General features: G+C 46.5%; 2 protein-coding genes across 2 annotated transcripts; one reads left to right on the top strand and one right to left on the bottom strand.

The window, feature by feature from the left end:
* Positions 1-146: 146 nt before the first annotated feature.
* Positions 147-18,005, bottom strand: LOC117141102. The gene is made up of 8 exons (XM_033304424.1): positions 17,848-18,005; positions 16,733-16,955; positions 10,561-13,050; positions 9,698-10,251; positions 9,390-9,588; positions 2,662-9,299; positions 2,408-2,596; positions 147-2,344 (listed from the first exon to the last, which is right to left on the bottom strand). The coding sequence occupies exons 3-7, from the start codon at positions 12,441-12,443 to the stop codon at positions 2,412-2,414; spliced, it is 9,459 nt and encodes a 3,152-aa protein (XP_033160315.1). The 5' UTR covers positions 12,444-13,050; positions 16,733-16,955; positions 17,848-18,005; the 3' UTR covers positions 147-2,344; positions 2,408-2,411.
* A 253-nt stretch (positions 18,006-18,258) lies between these two features.
* LOC117141103 (GATOR complex protein NPRL3) lies at positions 18,259-20,646 on the top strand. The gene is made up of 3 exons (XM_033304425.1): positions 18,259-18,284; positions 18,372-18,529; positions 18,588-20,646. The coding sequence occupies exons 2-3, from the start codon at positions 18,396-18,398 to the stop codon at positions 20,284-20,286; spliced, it is 1,833 nt and encodes a 610-aa protein (XP_033160316.1). The 5' UTR covers positions 18,259-18,284; positions 18,372-18,395; the 3' UTR covers positions 20,287-20,646.
* Positions 20,647-20,726: the final 80 nt, after the last annotated feature.

Here is a 20,726-nt window from a genome sequence, read left to right as displayed (position 1 = left end):
GTATTTATTTCTCATTTTCAAATTTGGGGGTAATTGAATATTTTATTCAACAATATATTTATTACGAAAATATAACCACCTTTAAAAATGTTTGACCCGCTTGGAAATTGTTGAAATTGGAAGTGAAGTAAAACACAATTGGTATATTTTCATTTTAATTTCGTTTTATTTGTGTTTTTCGGTTTTTTGTTTATTGTTAAAGAATCTTATCAATTCATTTGTAATGTATTTTACAGACGAAGCTTGTTTGCCGACTTCTTTAGGCATGCTTGTGTTTGTGTTTAGTAAACAATTAACGTGTTTAATTTACATCTGTTGAACCAAGGTATACTTATGACTAAAACCATTATGCTTAGACTTACAATTCAAATTCGCGCTTACAAAGAATCTAGGTGTAGAGTACAAATTATTACGAGTAGGTATTTCCAACCAAATAAGTTATAAATAATTTCGTTTTCCCTTTATGCTAGAACTATAAAAAACTATTACGAAAATTACGAACTATTGTCCATATTTATGTTCTATAGATAACTAACAAAAGGTTTAATATAGGTCTTGTTTCTATTGTACAGCGCTAAAAAAAATTAACAACATACTTTTCATAAAATCGGCTTAGTTAAATATTTTACACTTACGCGATGATTACATTATAAACGTTGCATATGCATATTTACAAAAATAAATTTTAAATTAAAACTAAAAAGCGCTTCGCCAAAGACCACCTGCATGATTTGCCTGTTAGAATTAAAATTGCATATGTACACGATCATATATACTATTGCCCCTCAATAGAGATTGGTAAACACTTTTACAACTTATGTTTTTTACAACATGTTTTGTCCAGTTTGTGATCCGTAACAAAGACTATCTGAATCAATAATAGATCATTTTTCACAGGGTCCATAAATGAGTTTCTTTCTATTTTCGTTTCCAATATTTTGTTTTGTGTGTGCGTATTGGAAGTAAACAAATTAGGTATATTTTTCACTGTGAAGATTGAAAAATGCTGCAACAAGGAACATATCGAAAACGGTTACGAAAATTTAATCTGGCAAATTTCACCGGATTTAATTTACGCAACAAACAAAATTTTCTGGCACATTCGTCGGTGAGCATTGATCCGAATAAAATCTTGATCTAAGTCTAATGACAAGCTATTTATTAAACAAATTAATGTTACAATTAATTTGTGAATATTTTACTTTAGGCGAAATTCGAAAGATTAAAATAATTAAGCCTATATACGAAAATGGCTACGGACACTTTCTGTTGCTGCCACTATTTACACTTTTAACGCGATCCATTAGCATAATTTCAATCAATTAACCCTCGCTTTGTACTCTTTTTAACTTACTTAACTAACTTGCTTAATAAGACAAGTAGTTTTTATTTTCATCCTTTTGGTTGCTCATGTTTGGGTCTTAAAAATATTATGTACAGTTTTGTTAGTCCCGGATTTTGTTTTCGCTTGGTCTCTCTAACAATTACATTTTGTATTATTTGCCAAGTTCTGTTTTAGGTAATTTGTTTTAAATATTGCTTTTGCGTGTTTTTTTAAGTCTGGCTAAACTGTTTTCCTTTTTTTTGGGTAAATATTGTAGTTAAGTGTGATTAATATATACTTTTTTATTTCTACGATTATAAGTAATTCAAAATTTAAACGAAAGTGACACAAAAATATATATTATGTAGGGATGGACCTTGCGCACATCTACTTTCGGCTCCTCTGCAATGGCGAAAACGGAACTTTTTCAGGATTGATTGAACTTAATAACTAAAAATACATATTCAATTAGTAAATAAGCCAAGAGTGGTTTCTAACATTTTTACAACTTCAAATTTGGCTGCCTAATCTGTATTCGTATTCTATGTGCTATGTAAGTTTATGCTTATATCGCTCTACATAGGCTCTATTTATAGGTGTCTAGCATATACATGTGCATATATATATATCATAGGTTAAGCGGTTTGATTGCTGTGACATAAACGATACTATAAAGTAACTAAGTAATTTAGTTAATCTTCGTTTTCAGTTTCCCCAAACTCTCTTGCTATGCAAAGTGTGTGTTTGTCTCCCAATATACAATCATTGATAGCATTTGGTTGCATGTCATCCGTCTCCTGATTTCAATTCACATTACATAAAGGTATGCAGCTCATACTATATGCGCGTTGTAATTGTTGTTATAATTTGGCTTTGCAAAATCAAAGAACGGGTTGGTTGTTTTAATTGTTTGGTACCGGTAAGCTATTATCAAATACATAAATTTGAATCAATCTGCTATAAAACGGCCTTCGTTGGAAGCTGTATTACTTTTTTGTGGTCAGCAGTTTGTTTAGTTTACTATGGATTGAAAGGCATTCAATTAGGACTTTCAGCTTGAAGGGTTTCTCAATATCCACATACCTAATCAGACGGCATCGCGCCTGCTTGATGCCGTGGTAACTTTCTCCAAGGCACCTGCAGCGGCGCCTGTGCCCAATCGCTCGATGACCCGCGAGTCACAGGATATGGTCCGCTGCAAGCAACGCGATCGTTCGCTCATCTTCTCCTGTTGCTGCTCGAGTAGTGTGGGTGCAGCATTGAAGTGGCCACCTGCAGACGGTAGTTGATTAGAATTGCTAGCCCAAATATATAAGGGTCACTTATAATTCACTTACCCTTTGGCTTATCATCAAACATGTGCAGCTTTTGAGCCGTACTAAGTATGCTATTCACCGTACTTAAGGTGGTGGCCGATGGATCTACTATCGCATTCTTGGATTGCAATCTTCCACCAGCGACGCCCAACGCTTGCTGCAAATGATTACCGCTGCTGCTTCCGCCCTTGTTGCCGATGCTGCCTTTATTGTTGTTCAGATTGTGGTGAGCGTTTTGCTGCGGATGGTGCGCACTGATCGAGTTGCGCCGCTCCCGAATCGCCGCCTGAAAGCGTTCCGGCGACTGAAGTGAGCACTTGTTAATGGTTTGTGGCTTGGCAAAGGGGCGATCCTTATTGCCCGGTGGTGTAGTTGGAGTGGTAGGAGTTGTGGGTGTTGTCGGCGTGGTTGGCGCCGTGTCTACCGATGGACGATGGCGCATCCGATACTCGCTGATGGAGAGCTTACGTTTCGGCATGGGAGTGGGGTCTGGAACCGTTAGCATGGGATTCAGCCGCGGATCATGGCTGGCGGTCCGCGTATACAGTTTCAATGGTGTGGTGGCCGGAGGTGGCATTTCAAGGGAGGAAGGCGCAACTTTGGCAGGAGTTATGGCGCTACTGAGAGGCGTTACTGCTGCAATTCCAATGGGCTTGACTGCCGATAGTGCTGTTGTCTTGGTTTTGGTAGACTCCAGATATTCGGCCAGACTGGGCATGGTGTTAGTGACCGGAAGGGGGCTGCTAGTTGGCGTCGAAGGGTCCTGCAACTTGCCGTAGATTGTGTTGTAAAAGGGAAGCGATGCTACCTTGGCCGAGCAATTGTTAACCAATGGTTGGGTTACAAGAATCGGTGACGGTGTGGGCTGGGTTATCAAAACTGGGATAGGAGCAGCCTTGGGCGTCGGCACGGGCGTTGGACCCAATACAGATACTGGAGCGGGTGCCGAAATTGGAATCGAGTTAGCTAGGACTGGTGTCGGATGAGCAGGCTTCTGTATGTGATTAGTCTTTTGCTTGTTGTCCTTCTCTTTGTCCTTTTCTCGCTCCTTCTCCTTGCCCTTTTGCTTATCGTGCTTTTGCTTTTCTCGATCCTTTTTCTTGCTCTTCTTTTTCTCCTTCTTTTCCTTCTTCAAGGCAGCCGCAATTAGAGCCTGCTGCTGCCGGCTACCACACATGGACTCTCGCCTTCGGCTAATAGCATTCAGTTTTCCGCTAGCAATAGCAGCCGCCAGACTCATAGCACCGCCACTGGCTGGAGTCGCCTCCTGGTGGTTATTCTCCTTACGATGCTGCTGCTGTTGAACGGCCGTGGGCACGCTAACCACTGTGGGGGCGGCGAGAGGCAGGCCAAGTCCCTTACTGCTGTTCAATAGGATGCTACTACTCAGGATCTGACTGTTAGGCTTCGTGAGTTCCTGCTCGAAGTTGGTCTGGCGCTTCTTAGTTGAGGGTGGCGTTCCATGCAACGGCGATGGCGTGACCACCGGTGTCGGAGTAACTGGTGTGATACACATAGACATGGTGCGGCGCCTCATTTGCTGCTGCTGCTGCTGTTGCTGGTCCACGTTGTTGTACGCTGTGTGCTTGGTCTTGCCATTTGCAGTAGCAACTGGCAAACTAGGTGGAATTAGGACCGGCGCTATTGAGGATTTGCTGTCTGGCTTCGATGGCTGATTCGTCTTTTTCTTGGCGTCAACAATTTGCGAAGTGGAATTAACATTAACTGCTGCCTTTTGCTTCTCCTTCTCCTTCGACTTTTTCTTCTCCTTTTTCGATTTCTTTAGCTGCTTCTCCTTGTCGCGCTTTTCATCCTTATCCTTGGATGATTTTTTCGACTCTGTGCCACTACCGCCACTGCTGCTATTGCTCTTCTGGCTGGGGGAGGCGGAGGTCAAAGCTGCGGTTGCCTTTTTGTTTCTAGACTGCAAATAGGAAATGTTGGCTGCATGGAACGACAGCAAGCGTTCCTGTATATCGTGTTCGGTGAGATTTTTGGTACTGGAAGGAGCAGTTGTTGTTGTAAGTGGCGCCGCAGCAGTGTTTGTTACCGCCGATGTAGTTGCATTTGATGCAGCTGGTATCGGAGGAGCTGAAACTGGAGGCACTGTTACTACTGGCGCTGGAATTACTGACTCCAGCTTTGGCTTTTTCTTTTGCGGTTCATCCTCCAGCTTGAGTGGTGGTCGAATCTTGACTGCCACTTTGCTCACGTCGAGCAGAGTTGTCGCAGCGATTGCTGCTGCAGTAGTTGCTGCAGTTACAGTCGCTGTCGTGCGCAGCAGAGACTCGCCCGGCTTGGGTTCCACCTTTGTTGGCTCCTTTTTAGACACTATGTCTTGACTTGGCTCCACTTTGGGCTCCGCTTTCGCTACGGTATTTTCAAGCTTTGGTTCCACCGGGACGGGCTCAACTTTAGGCTGTTCGTGTTCCTGCCGTTCTTGCAGCAGTTTGATTTCCTTCTCACGCTGCTCTTCTTCTTCGCGCTTAACCTTGACCATTTCCTCGAACTTATCGCATGCCTGGCTCTCCTCTCGTTCCACATCGATCTTCACATCATCGGCTGCAGCGCTTGTGTCCTCCGGCTCGATCTTAACCAGATTATCCTCTGCCACTATTTGATGAGTACCCGGACTGGGTGAACGCAGGATGTCTACGTCGTCATCTTGCTCTTGATGGTGGTTTTCTATTTCCACCTTCAATTCAGTCATTGCGACATTCTCCTCTGCTTCATCCTTTGGCTCCCCTATTACGTCGATATGCGTCTCATCAGCCTCCACGTTCGTTCCATTGCTTACGACCACCAGGCGCCTCTTCTTTAGCGGAGTACTAAATCCGTTCGCGAGCGGAGAAACAGTTGGTACCGGCTGTGGAGAGGGAGTGGCAGTTACCGACTGATTTTGTGACTGCTGAAGCTCATCGACTGGTGTGGTCTCTTCACTGATGGCTTGTCGCAACCAGCGCTTCTTCACTGACGAGTTATTTTGGAGTGGTAGGTGCAGTTGTTCCCGAGCTGGAACAGCTGTTGTGGACTCTGCCTGATGTATAAACTGTTCTACCTTCAGCAAAGCCGGCGCTGGCAAGGATTCGCCTTGCGGTTGGCGTTGAAGCTGGTCACGCTCGCCGTTGATTTCGCTCATAGCCGCCTGCACGAGGCTGTCCAAGCCGGATGCGTGCTGCTGTTCTGCCTGCTGGAACCAACTGGACATAAGCGATTTTTTGGTCTTGGCCCCACCGGGCGGGTACTTGAATTCGGTTAAGGAAGGCGACGCTGAAGCCGGTGCCGGTTGCTGCTGCAGTGGTCCCATAGCGGCCTCAATTAGCAGGCAAGCACTACTCACAGAGGCTGGAGTTGCTGGCAGGGAATGTGATTGGGATGATGGCGACTTGAATGGCTCATTCGGTGAGGAGTTGTTGTGGGCCAGGGCCAGAAGAAGACCTGCCGCCTGATCCTCGGATCCGCTGTGATGCGACTGAGGATGCTGACCTTGATCCTCCGACTCTGAGTTGGTTAATGCATGAGACTCTCCATCCGACTCCACCACGATACTCTTCCGTCGTTTGTTATTGCTGCCACCACCCGAGCCCAAGCCATTCGTGTTGTTATTCAAGCTGCGACTAACCTTACGCTTCTTCTTATTTCGTCGTTGGGCAGCTGCCGCTGCGGAGTTAGTACTCGTCGGCGTCTCTACATCCTCGCTGATGGAGTTCGAGCTATTACGCTTGTTGGGCGAAGCGGGCGAGTTGCTCGCCTGCCTCTTGCCACCGCTGCTCTGGCGTGTGTCCTTCTTTCCGCGAGCTTCTTGTTTCTCCATTTTTTCAATCGCTCGCAGAATGGCCTCCAGCTTGCGATCTTCGCGCGACTGCTTCGGCTTATCCTTGGCAGGCGTTCGTGTTGTGGGAGTGGTTGTGACACTTGGCGAAACATCATCATCTTTGGATTCCGATGACGAAGGTGTTGCTGCTGGAGCCGAAGCTGCCGAAACCGGTGTCAATGGCTGCTGCTGTTGTTGTTGCTGCTGGGGATGCTTGGCAGGGGTTTTCTTTCCGCCCACCACCGCGGATTGAGCACTGACCGTAATGTTATTGTTGGTTATCACTGGCGCCACACTTTTAACGGGTGAATTCAATTTGGTGGGCGTTGTTGCTGGAATCGCCTGTGCTCCCGTTGAAAATACTATCTGCGGCTGATGCTGTACGGGCTGAGGTTTTTGCTGACGCTGTGGCGACAGCGGGTAGTTGGGCTGCTGCGATTGTTGTTGTTGCAGTTGATTGGATTGCTGTTGTACTGCTTGCTGGTTATGTGGTTGTTGGTGCGTGTGTTGCTGTTGCGGTTGCGATTGCTGCTGCACTGCTGCCACTTTGATTGGCGACACTATATGCGAAGTGGGGGTGGCATGCAGTGTTTGCAACGCACTCACTGCCATTCTAGCCTCATCCGCCATTTGCTGCTGCTGTTGTTGCTGCTGTTGCTTCTGCTGTTGCTGCAGGAAGTGTTGCTGCTGTTGCGCACCGACCACATGTTGCTGTTGTGCCACAAGCGCTTGTGGCTTTGGCGATTGCTGTTGTTGCTGTTGCTGCGGTTGTCGAACAAAATAGGTGGCCATGGGCTGCTGCGCAGCTGCTGCTGCTGCTATAACAGCCAAGGGCTCCTGACTCTGCTGCGATTGCTGCTGCTGCAGCAACGAAGATTGCTGCGGCTGCGGCAATACCACGTGGGCTTGTTGTTGTGCTGGTTTTGGCAATTGGGGTGAAAGCATAGGCGTGAGCATCGGCGTGGGCAGCGCAGCAAGGATCTGTTGCTGATGCTGTTGCGTTGGACTGCGCTGCAAAAGCGACAATTGTTGCTGCGGTATCTGTTGTGGATGCTGCTGTAAGGTCGGCGACTGCATCTGGGTGGGTGTCGGTGAGGGAATGGACACCGACGGCGAAGAGGACGAAGTGCAAATACCAGAATCGTGTAGCACACTGGACATGGACACCGAGCAAGAGTTGTTGCTGCTGCTACTGCTTCCGCCGCTGTTGTTGCAGTGCACTCCTGGAACTGGCGCTGTCAGCGATGTCGCTGTCACAGACGTTTTAAAGCCCAAATTCAATTGTCCAAGCTGCGGACTGTTTAGGCCCATTTGACTGCTCTCGCCGCTCGAGGATGTGGAACGATTTCGGGAATTTGGCAACACAGTCGCTCCTGCCGCCACCGTTGCTCCGACGCCCAATCCCATGGTTAACTGTATGGCTGCTGCACTGTTAGCAGCAGCTGCCGCAGCCGCTGCTGCTGCCGCCTTGTTCCGGTGACTGCTCCTGGGCTGCGTGGGTGGAGCTTGAAGCTGTTGCTGCACGGCCAGTGGTAGGGCGAAGAGACAATCACTTCCCAGGTCGCATGCGCAACGGGTACTTGTTGGCTGGATGACGGCAGCGTGTGACTTCTTCTGCTCCACCGCCGTCAAGTCGTGTGGCTCGTGGCGGATTGTGATCTCCGTCTGGGCACGTATGTGTGTTAATGCCACTATATACAAATGCAGCGTTCCCTTCTCGAAGTAGTGCTGCAACTCGGCATTCGGTCGGCAAGAACGACGCACGAATCGTGCATCGTTGCCATAGGTCCGCGTATCCACACACACCTCCGGACCCTTTAGGTAGGATGGTGGTTGCTGCGCAACTTGTGGCACACTTCCGTCCGGCCGAAGGGTCTGCATGGGCGCCTCCACACCGGGCAGTTGGTAAAAGAATACAAACTGTCCCGGAGTCTTGTGCGCCTTGAAGCTGTTAAGGTAGTTGCTCGGCGGCGGTGTGTTCATGTTGACGGTGGGATTCTGGGTACGGAACTGGGTGGTCAGCATATACTTGCCGCGTAACTCGTGGATGGGGGCATGGGGCGACAAGTCAACGCTGCTTATTAGCACCTTGGCGCCAGCATACGGAATAAGCTGTGCCCTCTGCTCAAGCTGCTCTGCGCTGCCAGCCGTGGAGAGTTGCTGTTGAATTTGCCTCAAAGCCTTATTCTCCGTGTTTTGTATGCTCTGCAATAGGCTGGGCTGCTTCTGGATGGCGTGCAGGCGGGCGCGAAGTTCTGGCGAATAGTGGTTGGTCACCGCATACTCGTAGTTCTCGATCCACTGGCGCAGATTGGCGGCATGCTTCTCGGCGGCTGTTAAAGCGGGGCTGTTTCCCCCACCACTTGATCCATCGCCGCCAGATTTGCTCTTTCGTTTGCTGCTCTTCTTGCTGGACTTACCGCTAGTGCCAGTAGGAGTACCGCTTCCGCTGGCGTTCTTCTCTCCGCCCATACCAACACCGCTCTTTTTGGCTTTCTTTAAGGTAGAGGTACTTCCCGAATTCTCTTTGGTTTTCTTCGACTTCTTCGACATGCCGGTGCCCGTGGCAAATCCTCCATTCAGGCCAGATGCCAGTCTGTGCTGTAGTTCCTCTGACATGGGCAAACCACTGCCGAGTCCACCGCTGAGCGTTGTTCCTGCTGCCACGGCTGCGGCACCATTAGCCGCTTGAGTGGCCACCAGCAGCATGTGCTCCTTGCGCTTTTGACGCTGCAGTGCTCGTGCTCTCGCCTTATCCACTGCACGTGGCTGGCAAAGTTCACACATGTACTCCTCCGGGATGTTTTGGCGGTCGATGCCCATGCAGTCCACATGTTGCCATGCCCTACAAAATAGAAATCAGGTTTATCATATTTTAACAAATTCAACATTTTAAACAATCCGATTGCCTTCAAGTTACGACAATGATACTTACGAGCACTTATCGCAGCATATCATATACCCATCGTCGTGGGTTAGTTCGCATATGCAGCGCGTTACGGAGTCGTCCTCGGCCTCAGCTTCTGGTGCTGTTTCAGTCTCTTCTCCAGGATCAATATCTGTGCTGGCTAATCCCATCCGGGAACTACTGCTAATAGCAGAGTGGGCATCATCGTCAGCTTGGGGGCGAGCAACTGAGTAAACACAGTTTATAAGGTTAATATGAATAGCAAACAAGCTATTGCATAGAGCTTAGTGCAAAATGCAAAGGATTTCACTAAAATTTAATTTTAATTTACTTACTTTGCTGACCAAAGTAGCTGCAATATCCGCCTACCGCTGTAGGCGTTCCCTGGCTACCAGACACCGTGACACCAATACCGCCTAGGGACCACTGCTGCGGCTGCTGGACCTGCTGTGCTGCTCCAGGAATCGTCGCATCACCAGCCGCTTGCTGAGGCTGTTGCTGCTGTTGTTGTGAGGCGTACGTGTGATCCTGCATGATGGCATGCAGCTGCTGCAGACGTAAATCCTGCGTCAGCACTGGAACCGGGCGCACCTCTTCTATGTACAGCTCCTCATCGTTGGCATTCAGTTGATTGGGGCCCAAGGGATGCGCTTGTTGTTGTTGTTGTGGCTGCGCCGGCAGTTGGGACGAACCCTTGACCAGAGCTGGCGAAGACGGTGGTGCTGCCTCCACGTGGACTGGAACGTTCACTGGTGTCAGGTGAAGTGGGGTAGCTGGCGTTGGAGTGGTCGTGGCGAATCCGCTTCCACTGTTACTCCGCGGGCCTGCGAGATTGCTCATACTGGTGCTTTGGGCCAGGTTATTGCTGCTGCCAACTATGCTATTCACGCTGCAATTGAAGAATTGTAATTAGGAATTGATCTTTTTTGAAAATATGACAATTTAAAATCCGCCATTGACGAGTCTATTTTTACTGCGACTGAAACAAAACTACTAACTAAGTGGTCGATAGTTGTAAATACAAACTTTGACACTAGACAATCTAACTATCGATGTTTTATACCAAATTGACAATCGATCATTTGAAACATCGGCTCACTTGACAAACTAATCGATTTTAAACCGTTTACATTTAAAAGCCTGATGTAATAATTATTAATGATTTAATCTTATTTTTCTCTAAATCGCTAACACTTACCCGTGCTTATTGTAATACTCGATGACCGTTGGGGCCTTTCGCCCGCCACCAATCACATCGTGCTGCAGTTGCTGGTGATGCTGCTTCCGCTCCAGAGACACCGCCCTGCTGCTGGGCGCACTCACAGACTGGCGACGAGCTGCGGTTGCCGACGACATGTAGGAGGATATGGCCGCACTGCCACTGGCAAAGCCATGCGATGAGATGCTCACCGACGGCGTTGTGGCCACTGTAACGGGCGGCGTCCCAGTGACCGTGATGAACGAAGCGGAGGAGACCGGCTTTGCGCCGGCTGCCTGATAGTGGGCAAGTAGCATATTGCCGGATGCATTTCCACCCGGACTACTAGCGGCTGCTCCGTTGCTGGTGCTGTTGCTGTAGATGATTTGGGTGGGTGGTGGCATGTTGCCGCTGCCAGTGGCGGGAACCTGATGGAATCTTTGCTGCTGCTGGCTAAACGACTTCTGGGCCATGCTCTGCAGGATGCGGGCAGACAGTTCGTCGGTCATCTGAGTTCCATTGACGATCATAACATCATCGGTTATCAGAGAGGAGTTGGCTACAGCGTGCTGCTCATTGTCGCTACTCCCGCTGCTGTTGTAGTGGGTGCGCTTCGTTGCCTGCTGCTGTTGGGGGTGCTGCTGGATAACGGTGCCATGTGAGTTGACAAACTTAATAGTTCCTCCGCCGGCGCCCTGAGTCTGCTGCAGAAGATATCCTCCTCCGGCGACATTCGGCGACGCTTTGTGCTGCAGTTGCGTTCCTTGCGGCAGGCTGATCTGCTGTTGCACATACTTGCTATTCAGTTTTGTTACCTTCGCGGGAGTCGACGTGGTGACCATTGACTGTTTGGCGTAGGTAGTCTGCTGCTGCTGTTGGGGCAAAGCAGCAATGGACAGGGCAGTCGTCTGTTTCACAAACTTTGCCTTGGGCCCCGCCTTGTAGGTTTGCTGCTGTTGCTGCTGCGTGATAAAGGTTTTTAGCTGCTGGGCCTGTAGTTGCTGCTGCTGTTGTTGTTGCTGCTGTTGTTGCTGCTGCTGTTGCTGCTGCGACATATTGCTAACACTCTTGACCGTGATCTTTTGATTGGCCTTTTTGAGCAGAGCAGCATTGCCACCTATCGTTGTCGCCGTGGCATTCACATACTTTGGTTGCGCCGGCTGCACCATTATCTGCGACGGTGATGCCGGGACATACGACTGGAGACGGGTTGCCACTCTGGAGCCCAAAGTCACTTTCTGCAGGGTAGCATGCGGATGTTGTTGCTGCTGCTGATGTTGCGCCTTAAATGCGCTGATGCTGCCAAACTTCTGGGGCTGCTGCTGCGTCTTAGCCGGCGACGCACTCACATACGGCAGACTCTTGGCTCCCAGGTAGTTGAGCTGATGCTGCTGCTGCTGACCGGCTGCTCCTTGGACTGGTGCCTGCTTGGAGAGCACAGTGAGATTACTAAGCAACAGTTTGGAGTTGTGTGGTGGCGCCGCAGCTGATGCGTCAATGATGACGTTGCTTGTGCTACCGTCCGTGGTCACAATCTTGTAGATCTGGGGATTGATTAGTTCCTGACCGGAGCTTCCCGAAGAGGCCGCCGTTGCACCTAGGGCTCCGGTTCCGGCTGCTGTACGCACCGCGTACTTTTGCGACTGATTGATCGACTGAGACTGGCTGGCGCTAAGGATCTGGCGCGTACTTATCGACATGCGACGTTGCATGATGCGCAGTTGCGCCTGTGTGGACAGGCTGCTGCCATCGATGACGATATGTGGGGGTGGCGGCTGGGGACCACTGGCTACTCCGACGCGATTTATGCTGCTGGTGCTGCCGCCGCCACTGCTGCTGACAGCAGGCTCCACGAAGACCGCGTCGTGACTGGACATGGGCATGGTGGTGGTGCTGCGGCAGATTGGTCCGCTAACTAAAATTAGACGTGTGTTTACAGGGAAGGAGCCTTGGTTCGGCTTGAGAGTTCACTCTTTTGGTAGAGTATGGTTTCGGTCTCGGTTTAGTTTCTATTTCACAACACTACTTCACAGTTAAAGCCGTCATGTTGCTGCCGGTTCTGCTGATGCAGATTCTGCTCCTGCTGTCGCTGGGCCTTTGTTGACGTGCCCCCAAAACATTGGGGGCTCAATGCATAACCTCTGGCTCTGGCACGGATGACGGAAGCTGAAACTCCCAGTGGTAACAACTGTAGGCGATGGTGCGCGCTCGATTTGCATAGACGGTGTCCAACTCTGTGCCACATCACATTGTTAGCCATCACAATCATAACGCTGGGAGAGATTCGGCAACTTCCTCTGCGTGCTCCCCGGCTTCTTCGCTCTTGCGTCCTTCGTTTGGCTCCCTGTATACGGAGCCTTATCCTAAAGCTGATCCTATCTCGCAAAAATAATCGTCCCGCCCAATTGATACTGCGTTGTTGTCCGTCGTTGTATGTTGGATATTGAATTCTTTGGATACGGTCTTTCCATAAACGATATTTCGTTGTATCTGAAATGAGCAAACAAAACTATTAAATTTAGGCCATACAGAAATATTAACAATATAAAGTATATCTTCGGATGTGAAGTTCAGATTTTATTTTCTAGTGTACCACGGGTACATCGCCTTTATCGATAAAAGTTTAGGAAGGCGCTCATCTCTATTATCCAGGAGTAGCATTGCCAACTGCAAATCGGATTTGAGTTATGTAACAAAATAAAAAGCACAGCACTGCCAACGGGCGCCAAAAATGCGCATGCGCACTTCAAACATCAATATCCGCGTTTATTCTACGTATGTATTTTCGTCTACGCTTTCGGAATGTGCTTCTTGGTGGCTGCTGCACTTGCTGTAAACTTGAACGCAGCATCACGGAGCGGAAAAGTGGAAAAGCAGCGAAACAGCAAAGCTCATACGGTGCGAAAGGTGCGCCAAAGCAAAAGCAACAAAGGGATTGTGCATTGTTTACACTTGTGTGCGTGTGCCTGAATACGTGGATGTGTAGGTGTAGTGGTGACCCCCCTGGCCAATAAAAAAAAGCACCAACAACGTTTAGCACTTGTGCATTTGGCTTTTGTAGAAACAAGTTTTCCTATTTTTCTTTGTTTATCCGCATCGCTGAATGGCTAATGCAATTATCCAACGCAATATGCGTCCCAAAGCAATTAATAAACATTTGACTATCCTACATATTTGCTAACTTGATGAACATTGTAAAGGTTAATTTATTATATGTTCTTATAATATGGTATCTATCAAGTTTATCAAATGACTTCTTAATAATTTGAAGACCTGCCATTTTCTATCATTGGAATCCATTTACGTTTTTAAACGCTTACACTTCAAAAACCAGCCGTCTCTAAAAGATGTCAACATTTGCCAGGTACTGCCACTGTTCTCTAATTCTCTAATTTAATGCACATTCCGGGCGTTTGCCCCGTCTTTCGCATTGCAAACCAGAGAGCCAAAGCAAAAAAGCAAAGCAGAGCGAAAAGTGAATGCACTAATTTCGCCTTGGCATCCGGCGCGGCATTCATCGCTAGTAGTTTTTTTTTCTTTCTTGTTTTTCTGTTGTCGTTGCTTTTGTCGCTGGCTTTTCAGTTTCTTGTCTCTATTACACATTACACAGGCCACTTGCACTTGGGTATATCTGCCATATCCCACCTGCGTGTGTGTGCTACTGCTTGTGCGATTGTGCTGGCAGCCAATTTGCGCCTATTGTAGATACAGTTTCTAATTGAAACAGAGAATGGGGAGCAGCGCAATTGATTCCCCAATTGAATAGTAAATCTGGGAAAGAAAATGCTTATGTAACCTTTGGATTCCTGCCTATAGATTGTGGGATACCAGATACAACTATGTAAAGGCCACCAGGTTAATCGATATAACTGATTTTACAACCTCAAGCTGCGTTTTGATAAGCCAGGAAGTTGAGCTTAGAACTCTTTGATAGTGACTGTGGTATGCATTTCTCATTTCCGTTTCATGCTTTGTTTCATATTTCTCAATGGGCTACTAAAGATAACGCCACACATAGAGCGGTTGGGGCTGTCGTAAATTTTGATTTGGGTTACAAATACATACACTAGCATCGATGCTACATCTCAACATTTTGAAAGAATCTTACAACGCTCTTAGTTAAAAATACACACGAAAGAGAGAGGGGCGATGGAGAATTTGATTCTCTCATCGTCGGAAAGAAGGTGAACTACACACACACAGACGCACGTGTGCGAGACCAACCCTACCCCAACCCCAACAAATACTACAACAACAACATCCGCAAGTAAAATGCGCGCCATAAACAAATTACACACAAGCTCACACAATAAGCCCCATTCGCGCGCATTATCGGTTCGTGGGTGTGAGCAAGACAGCAGCAGATCCCCGTAAATCGTGCCTGCAAATGCACGTTGAAAACTTATCGCGCGCACACAAACACATGAAAAGTGGCCACGGTGCTTTCGACAGGGGCGGATCCAATGGGGATCATTTGTGATATATGCGCCAAAATCTAATTCGTTATATTAACAAAATACTATCAAAAGAATTACGTTTTGTTTGCTGTTTTCTCTGAGTTCAGAGAGCTCCCCCGCAAACATGATTTTTAGTACTCCACTGCTTTCGTGACGTTTTTGTTGTGGTTTTCTTTTTGTTGCTATGGCTTTTGTTGCATCGCTAGATGAAGTAGAACAAATACAAAGCTTATCGAGGCTCGCAGACGCACACATTCAAACGAGTGTGTCGAAAAGAGAAAGACTCCTATTGTGATCTTCGGAATAAAAATGAACCTGCAATTAAAAATAGTAATGCTGCTCATATTAGTTTGTTGACCAATGGACTACGTGACTGCACAATATCAGGGGCATTGCTTTGGCTGTACTTTCATTGAAACAATCGCCAAGCGTAAAATGGGCTTTACTTTTTGCACACCAGCTACATAGTGACAACTATTTAATTGCGTCTTATTTTAATTCATTTGCTCGCTATTTCTGGTCCACCTAATTCGGTCAATTACCAATCAAGAAATGGGGATGCATGGGATTTTATTATGGATATTACAGCATAAAAAAATCTGTGGGGTTGTAAGGTGATTTTAGGGGGTTGTGGCGGTTTGGTTTCGTGCCGCGACAACCCTTGGAATTATCGAATGCATAGCTTTCGCGAATTAACATTTTGACGATGGTCTTGTCTGCGCTGCGCAGAAAATAACGAAAACCGAGCGCAGGCAAAAAGTTGTCTATCAACTTTTGCTTTCATTTTGTGGCGAAAATTCGCGCGTACAAAGCACAAGGCATAAATAACAATTGCAAAAATCACGTATGCGCGAAGAGCAGAACAGGAACGTTCGAGCAATGCCTGTAAGCGAGAGCGAGACCACCATAGCTCTTCCTCACACACACACCAAAGCTATGTTAACTGCGGCCAACTTCACGACGTACAGGCGTGTAAACGCTGGAGCACGCAATAAAAAGTTTGACGAAAACAAGGCGAAAGAAAAGAAAATAAAAACTATATAGCTCTGTGCTAACATTCTGGATAATGGGAACAACATGGCGTCATCGATATTGCTCCACTAATTCTCATCAACTTTAATTTCACTTTGCGGTCGATTTGTTGTTAAGTTCTTCCGACTAGCTGATGCGCATGTCAAAATATTAGTAAAGACAACAAAAACACTGCACGGCATACACATTGCAATCCAAATGCGGCGGGGTGTGACAAATCGGAATATGATTTTAATACTGATTTAGATAATCTCCTTAGAAAATCGAGCAAAACAAACTTAAAACAACTTGAAATTTAACAAAACAATTGCTTTGGGTTGGCAACTCTGTGCGAGCATTATTACGCACATCTACCTTCACGTTACACAAAACGGAATCGAAAGCAAAACAAATGAACAAATGAAACGCTGTGCGAGCGAGCACGCTATACAGACGGTCAGTGGAAAAAAGAATATGCAATCAAATATGGCGACACACAGTATGCAAAAAAAAAAACCAAAAAAATTGAGGCATCAACAAATGGAATATTTATTTAACTGGCTCGAATCAAAATAAAATCTGAATTTCAAGTAGATGTGATCCAATTGATATGTATAACCCAATCGACTGTATTTTTTCCGATTCAAAGTAACTTGCCGATTTGGGCGCGCACTCACATACACACACTCACTAGTTTTACTCACCGTTTACTCTCTTATTTTGAATTTTCACTTCATTTTGCACAACTTAGTTTAATTTAACGACAAGCTAAGTGGTTTATTTTTTATTTTGAAACTTTATATTTTAATTTTATTAATACAAATTATATTTGTATACACTTTAACACTGGTTTTTTTTTGTTCCGTTGCACATTGTTGATTTGCAGCATTTAAGTGATGGCGCGACGCTGTTTCGAACGTTTACTACCTGCACAAATTAAAATGTTTCTACTTTGATTAATCAATTTTATTATTATTAATACCGTATGGCACAAGAAGCAGAAGACAAAACGCGCAGGAAAACACATAAATTGGGGTTGCTTAAGACGTGTGTAAGAGCGAGACGACCAGGCGGTTCGACCAGACCGTATAGCTAGTGTGACCGTTCTAGCCTATGGACAAGACATGCCAACTGACTATTATCGCCTATTTTATTTTGTTCGCCTGCCCTGCTTCTTCTTCTTGGTTTTTGTGTTGCGCTGTTTCCCTGTTTAGCCTATTACTACTGCGCCTGGCCATTCCGAAATGCTGTACGTACATATTTCGATTTCGCCTTTCCGCCTATTCGTTGATACCCACACAAACGTATATCTGTGCATGCCTTTCTACGTAGGTATGTGTAAAATCTATACACACGGATGTTGGCGCACATATACACAAAAAGTAAAATAGTTATGTTATTAACTATTTACCCACAAGCTATTTACATTTTAGGCACTTATTAATCCGATTTGCAAAAATACAAGGAATAGATACAGAAAAGATGACAAAGTGGAAAAGCAAACTACACGTAAATGACAATTAGTTGAAATCAACTTATTGGACACCTTACTGACGAAGACTATGAAATTAATTCAGAATCGAAGCACACAGCCAAGTAAACTATACTTTTTTGTAGAATTAGTTATACCTCTCCTACACTCACACAAATAATATATATATATGTATATATAGACCGCGGCTAGTACACGTTTAGCGTCGTCTCGCTCCCACCTACGCTCCGCACGTATTTTGCCTCTCACAATGTGTGTGTTTTCCTCTTTTCCAACACGCTAATAAGAAATCGTAATTTTTAAAAGTGCTTTTACAGCCAAACTAACACGTTTCACAGGGGAATTTCATAGTTCTGCGATTGCCGCGCTCGCATACTACGCTCCCAGTTATTTTCACAAATTTTTTGTTGACGTTTCGAGCACAATTTCCACACGTTTTGCTCACAACTTTCCGCTTCTAAAAAATTAGAGACTGACCAACCGAAGACGGTCACACTACAGCGGAGCGATAGATCGTTATCGCTCGACCAGGGATCCTATACGATGAGCCTTGCCGATGTATATCGATTGAAATAGTAAGACCGTTTTTCGTTTAAGCTTTTCCAATTTTTGGACCTATTATATATGGTAAGTTATTTAAATGATTTAAAAAGTCACTGCTTTGCATTTATATAATTGTTAAGCCTGACAAATGAAAACTATCATGCCTACAATTTAATTAATGTTTTGGTATTTTATGCAAATTAAAAGAGAGCCACACTGCTGTAAATATATTTTTATTTTACATTTATTTACTTTGCTTTAATTGTTGACCCTGACCCCAGTTGGTAATGCAAATGTTCATATTTTAGTTTACCCAAAAGGTGAAGTGTGCCATGGAGACTAATGTGAATCCCCTGGCCGTAATCCTGGTTTACTTCGATAGCAAGGGGGATCGGTTACTGTACAGGTATCCCTACCAGACTCTCGGCCAAACGGAGGTGGCCAACGACGAGCAGCGGAAGTCCAGGTTATACTGATAATTCAAAGGGCTCTCAGCTAGACTAAACCGATTTATTCAATCACAGAAAGCGCAATCCCTATGCCGTGGCCAATACGGACGATCTGCTGCAGACACCCACCCACTTGGGAGCTGCCAAGAGCCAAGGACAACTGCAGGGATTCGCTGACGAGGTCCTGTCCGCTCTGTTTGCTGTTAAACCACAGCTATGCAACCAAAAGTTTGAACTCAAACTGAACGACGTACGCTTTGTCAGCCATCCCACGCTGATACCGCACAAGGAGCAGAGAAGCGGACCAATGGCCAAGCAGCAGATGCTCATCAATATTGTTTTTGCGCTGCATGCACAGGCCAGCTACTCGATTGTTAAGTGCTACCACGAACTGAGCAAGCGCCTTGGACTGGCGCTGAAGTTCGAGGAGCAGCGCAGTGGCTATCTCACCGAGCAGACGGCCCAAATGGCCCGCACACACGACGAGCAGCAGCAACAGCCGCTGGAACGCACACTGGAGCTGATTGCAGAGCGCTGTAGCTTGGCGCAGGCCTTGCGCTCCATCTTCCACGATCTGTGCACCACTGGACTGCTGAGTACCTCGCTGAATCACAACCTAACGCTGTGCTTCTGCCTGCCCGCTAAGGCACACCAGCTCCATAAGAAGGGCAGCATGGTGGATCCAGAGACCATAGATCGGTGTCTTCGTGCTCTGAAGCCCTATCATGGCATGCTGCTGCTAGTGGACTTCGCCGAATTGTTGGACTGCGTTCCACCGACTGGGGCACGCATGCTATGGCAGCTAGTCGACGTCTACGACCCACTGATCAGTCTGCAGAGCATGTCCTCCAATGCAGACTTGAGTATCGAGCATGTTTATAAGCTCGTCTCGCATTTGGTCTACTGGGCGAAGGCCACTATTATTTATCCACTCTGCGAGACAAATGTCTATGTGATCGCGCCGGATGCACCATTGCACACCAAGTCCCACCTGGTGGAGAAGTTCTCGGCCCGTTTCGCCGGTATGTCGCTGTTCGAGGTGATCTCCGATTTTTCGTTGCCCACTTCGATTGGACACTTAACCACGCCCCTGCAGCAGCCGGCGCGTCAGGGTATCCTCGCACAAATGGTGATTTGGATGCTGCAGCACCATCTGCTCATGCAGCTGCACACGTACGTTCAGTTTATGCCCAGCGAGGATGAATTCGGAGATTCGGCCTCCTGCAGCAACCATCTAAGGGATGCCATTAGCGATGAAGAAGGAGACCAAGAACCAGATGCGGACGAGTTGCATGGCTCCATGCTTAGCATGTCCAGTCATCCGTTGCCAGTGCCAGCGGTATTGGTGGGCGGACATCGGCGGGAGGTGTCCGAGGACCATTCCTCACTGGCTTCGGACAATATCGCCGTGCAGCCATCATCCAGCCACAAGTCCAATTTCAGCATCACCGCCTCGATGAGCACGGACAATTGCGACAGCCTCGATTCCATGGAGGATGAGCAGAAGCTGAAGGAGCTGCTACAGGTTTTCAGCGATGCGGATCGAGCCGCCATCCGTCGAATTCCCGCCTCTGCCAACGTGGATGATCTCTCACTGCTTGTGAAGCTGTATCAGATGGGTTACTTTAAGAGCGAGCACCATCTGGAGGAGATCATGTACTTCGAGAACCTGCGCCGTTCGCAACTGCTGCAATTGCTGGATAAATTCAGGGATGTGCTTATCATTTACGAAACGGAAGATCCTGCAATTGCATCCATGTACAATACCAAGTAGAATTTGGGACGAATTTGCATTCCAAGATCTTAATGTTGAATGTTTTTGTTTAGTTATGGAATATAATCTATAAAATATGTATGCATCTAAGTTTGTAAAGTTTGCAAAGCAAATCCATTTACGCTTGTAGACTACATATGTTGTTATTTATTTGTACAAGCAAGTTCTAAAGTTCAATTCAATTATTGTCAAACTATTGTTTTTGCGTGATTTCATACAACAAACTCAAAAAATTACTAATATTCAAAAGAGCGTTACATTTTAAACTTCGCGCCAATTGTACAGCTTTAAGGTATATCGATGAGTGGGGAATATTCTGATGCTCTAAGAGCCAGATTAAAATAAAATATTTAAAAAATATGTAAAACCCATTTTTAGCTTAAAAAAACATCTTCAAATCATAAATCAAAGCTGATAAATTAATAAAATGCAAAGCACAG

The sequence above is a fragment of the Drosophila mauritiana genome, chromosome 3L, assembly GCF_004382145.1.
Source record: "Drosophila mauritiana strain mau12 chromosome 3L, ASM438214v1, whole genome shotgun sequence".
Taxonomy (NCBI): domain Eukaryota; kingdom Metazoa; phylum Arthropoda; class Insecta; order Diptera; family Drosophilidae; genus Drosophila; species Drosophila mauritiana.
The sequence above is the reverse complement of the archived record's forward strand: the minus strand, read 5'-3'. Positions and strand labels throughout refer to the sequence as shown.

Coding starts and splice junctions, on each gene's coding strand:
- LOC117141102 (XM_033304424.1), bottom strand. CDS start 12,443: ATGCCCATGTCCAGTCACGACGCGGTCTTCGTGGAGCCTGCTGTCAGC. Junction 10,252..10,560: donor GAGTATTACAATAAGCACGG/GTAAGTGTTAGC, acceptor CTTCAATTGCAG/CGTGAATAGCATAGTTGGCA. Junction 2,597..2,661: donor GTTTGATGATAAGCCAAAGG/GTAAGTGAATTA, acceptor TACCGTCTGCAG/GTGGCCACTTCAATGCTGCA.
- LOC117141103 (XM_033304425.1), top strand. CDS start 18,396: ATGGAGACTAATGTGAATCCCCTGGCCGTAATCCTGGTTTACTTCGAT. Junction 18,530..18,587: donor GACGAGCAGCGGAAGTCCAG/GTTATACTGATA, acceptor ATTCAATCACAG/AAAGCGCAATCCCTATGCCG.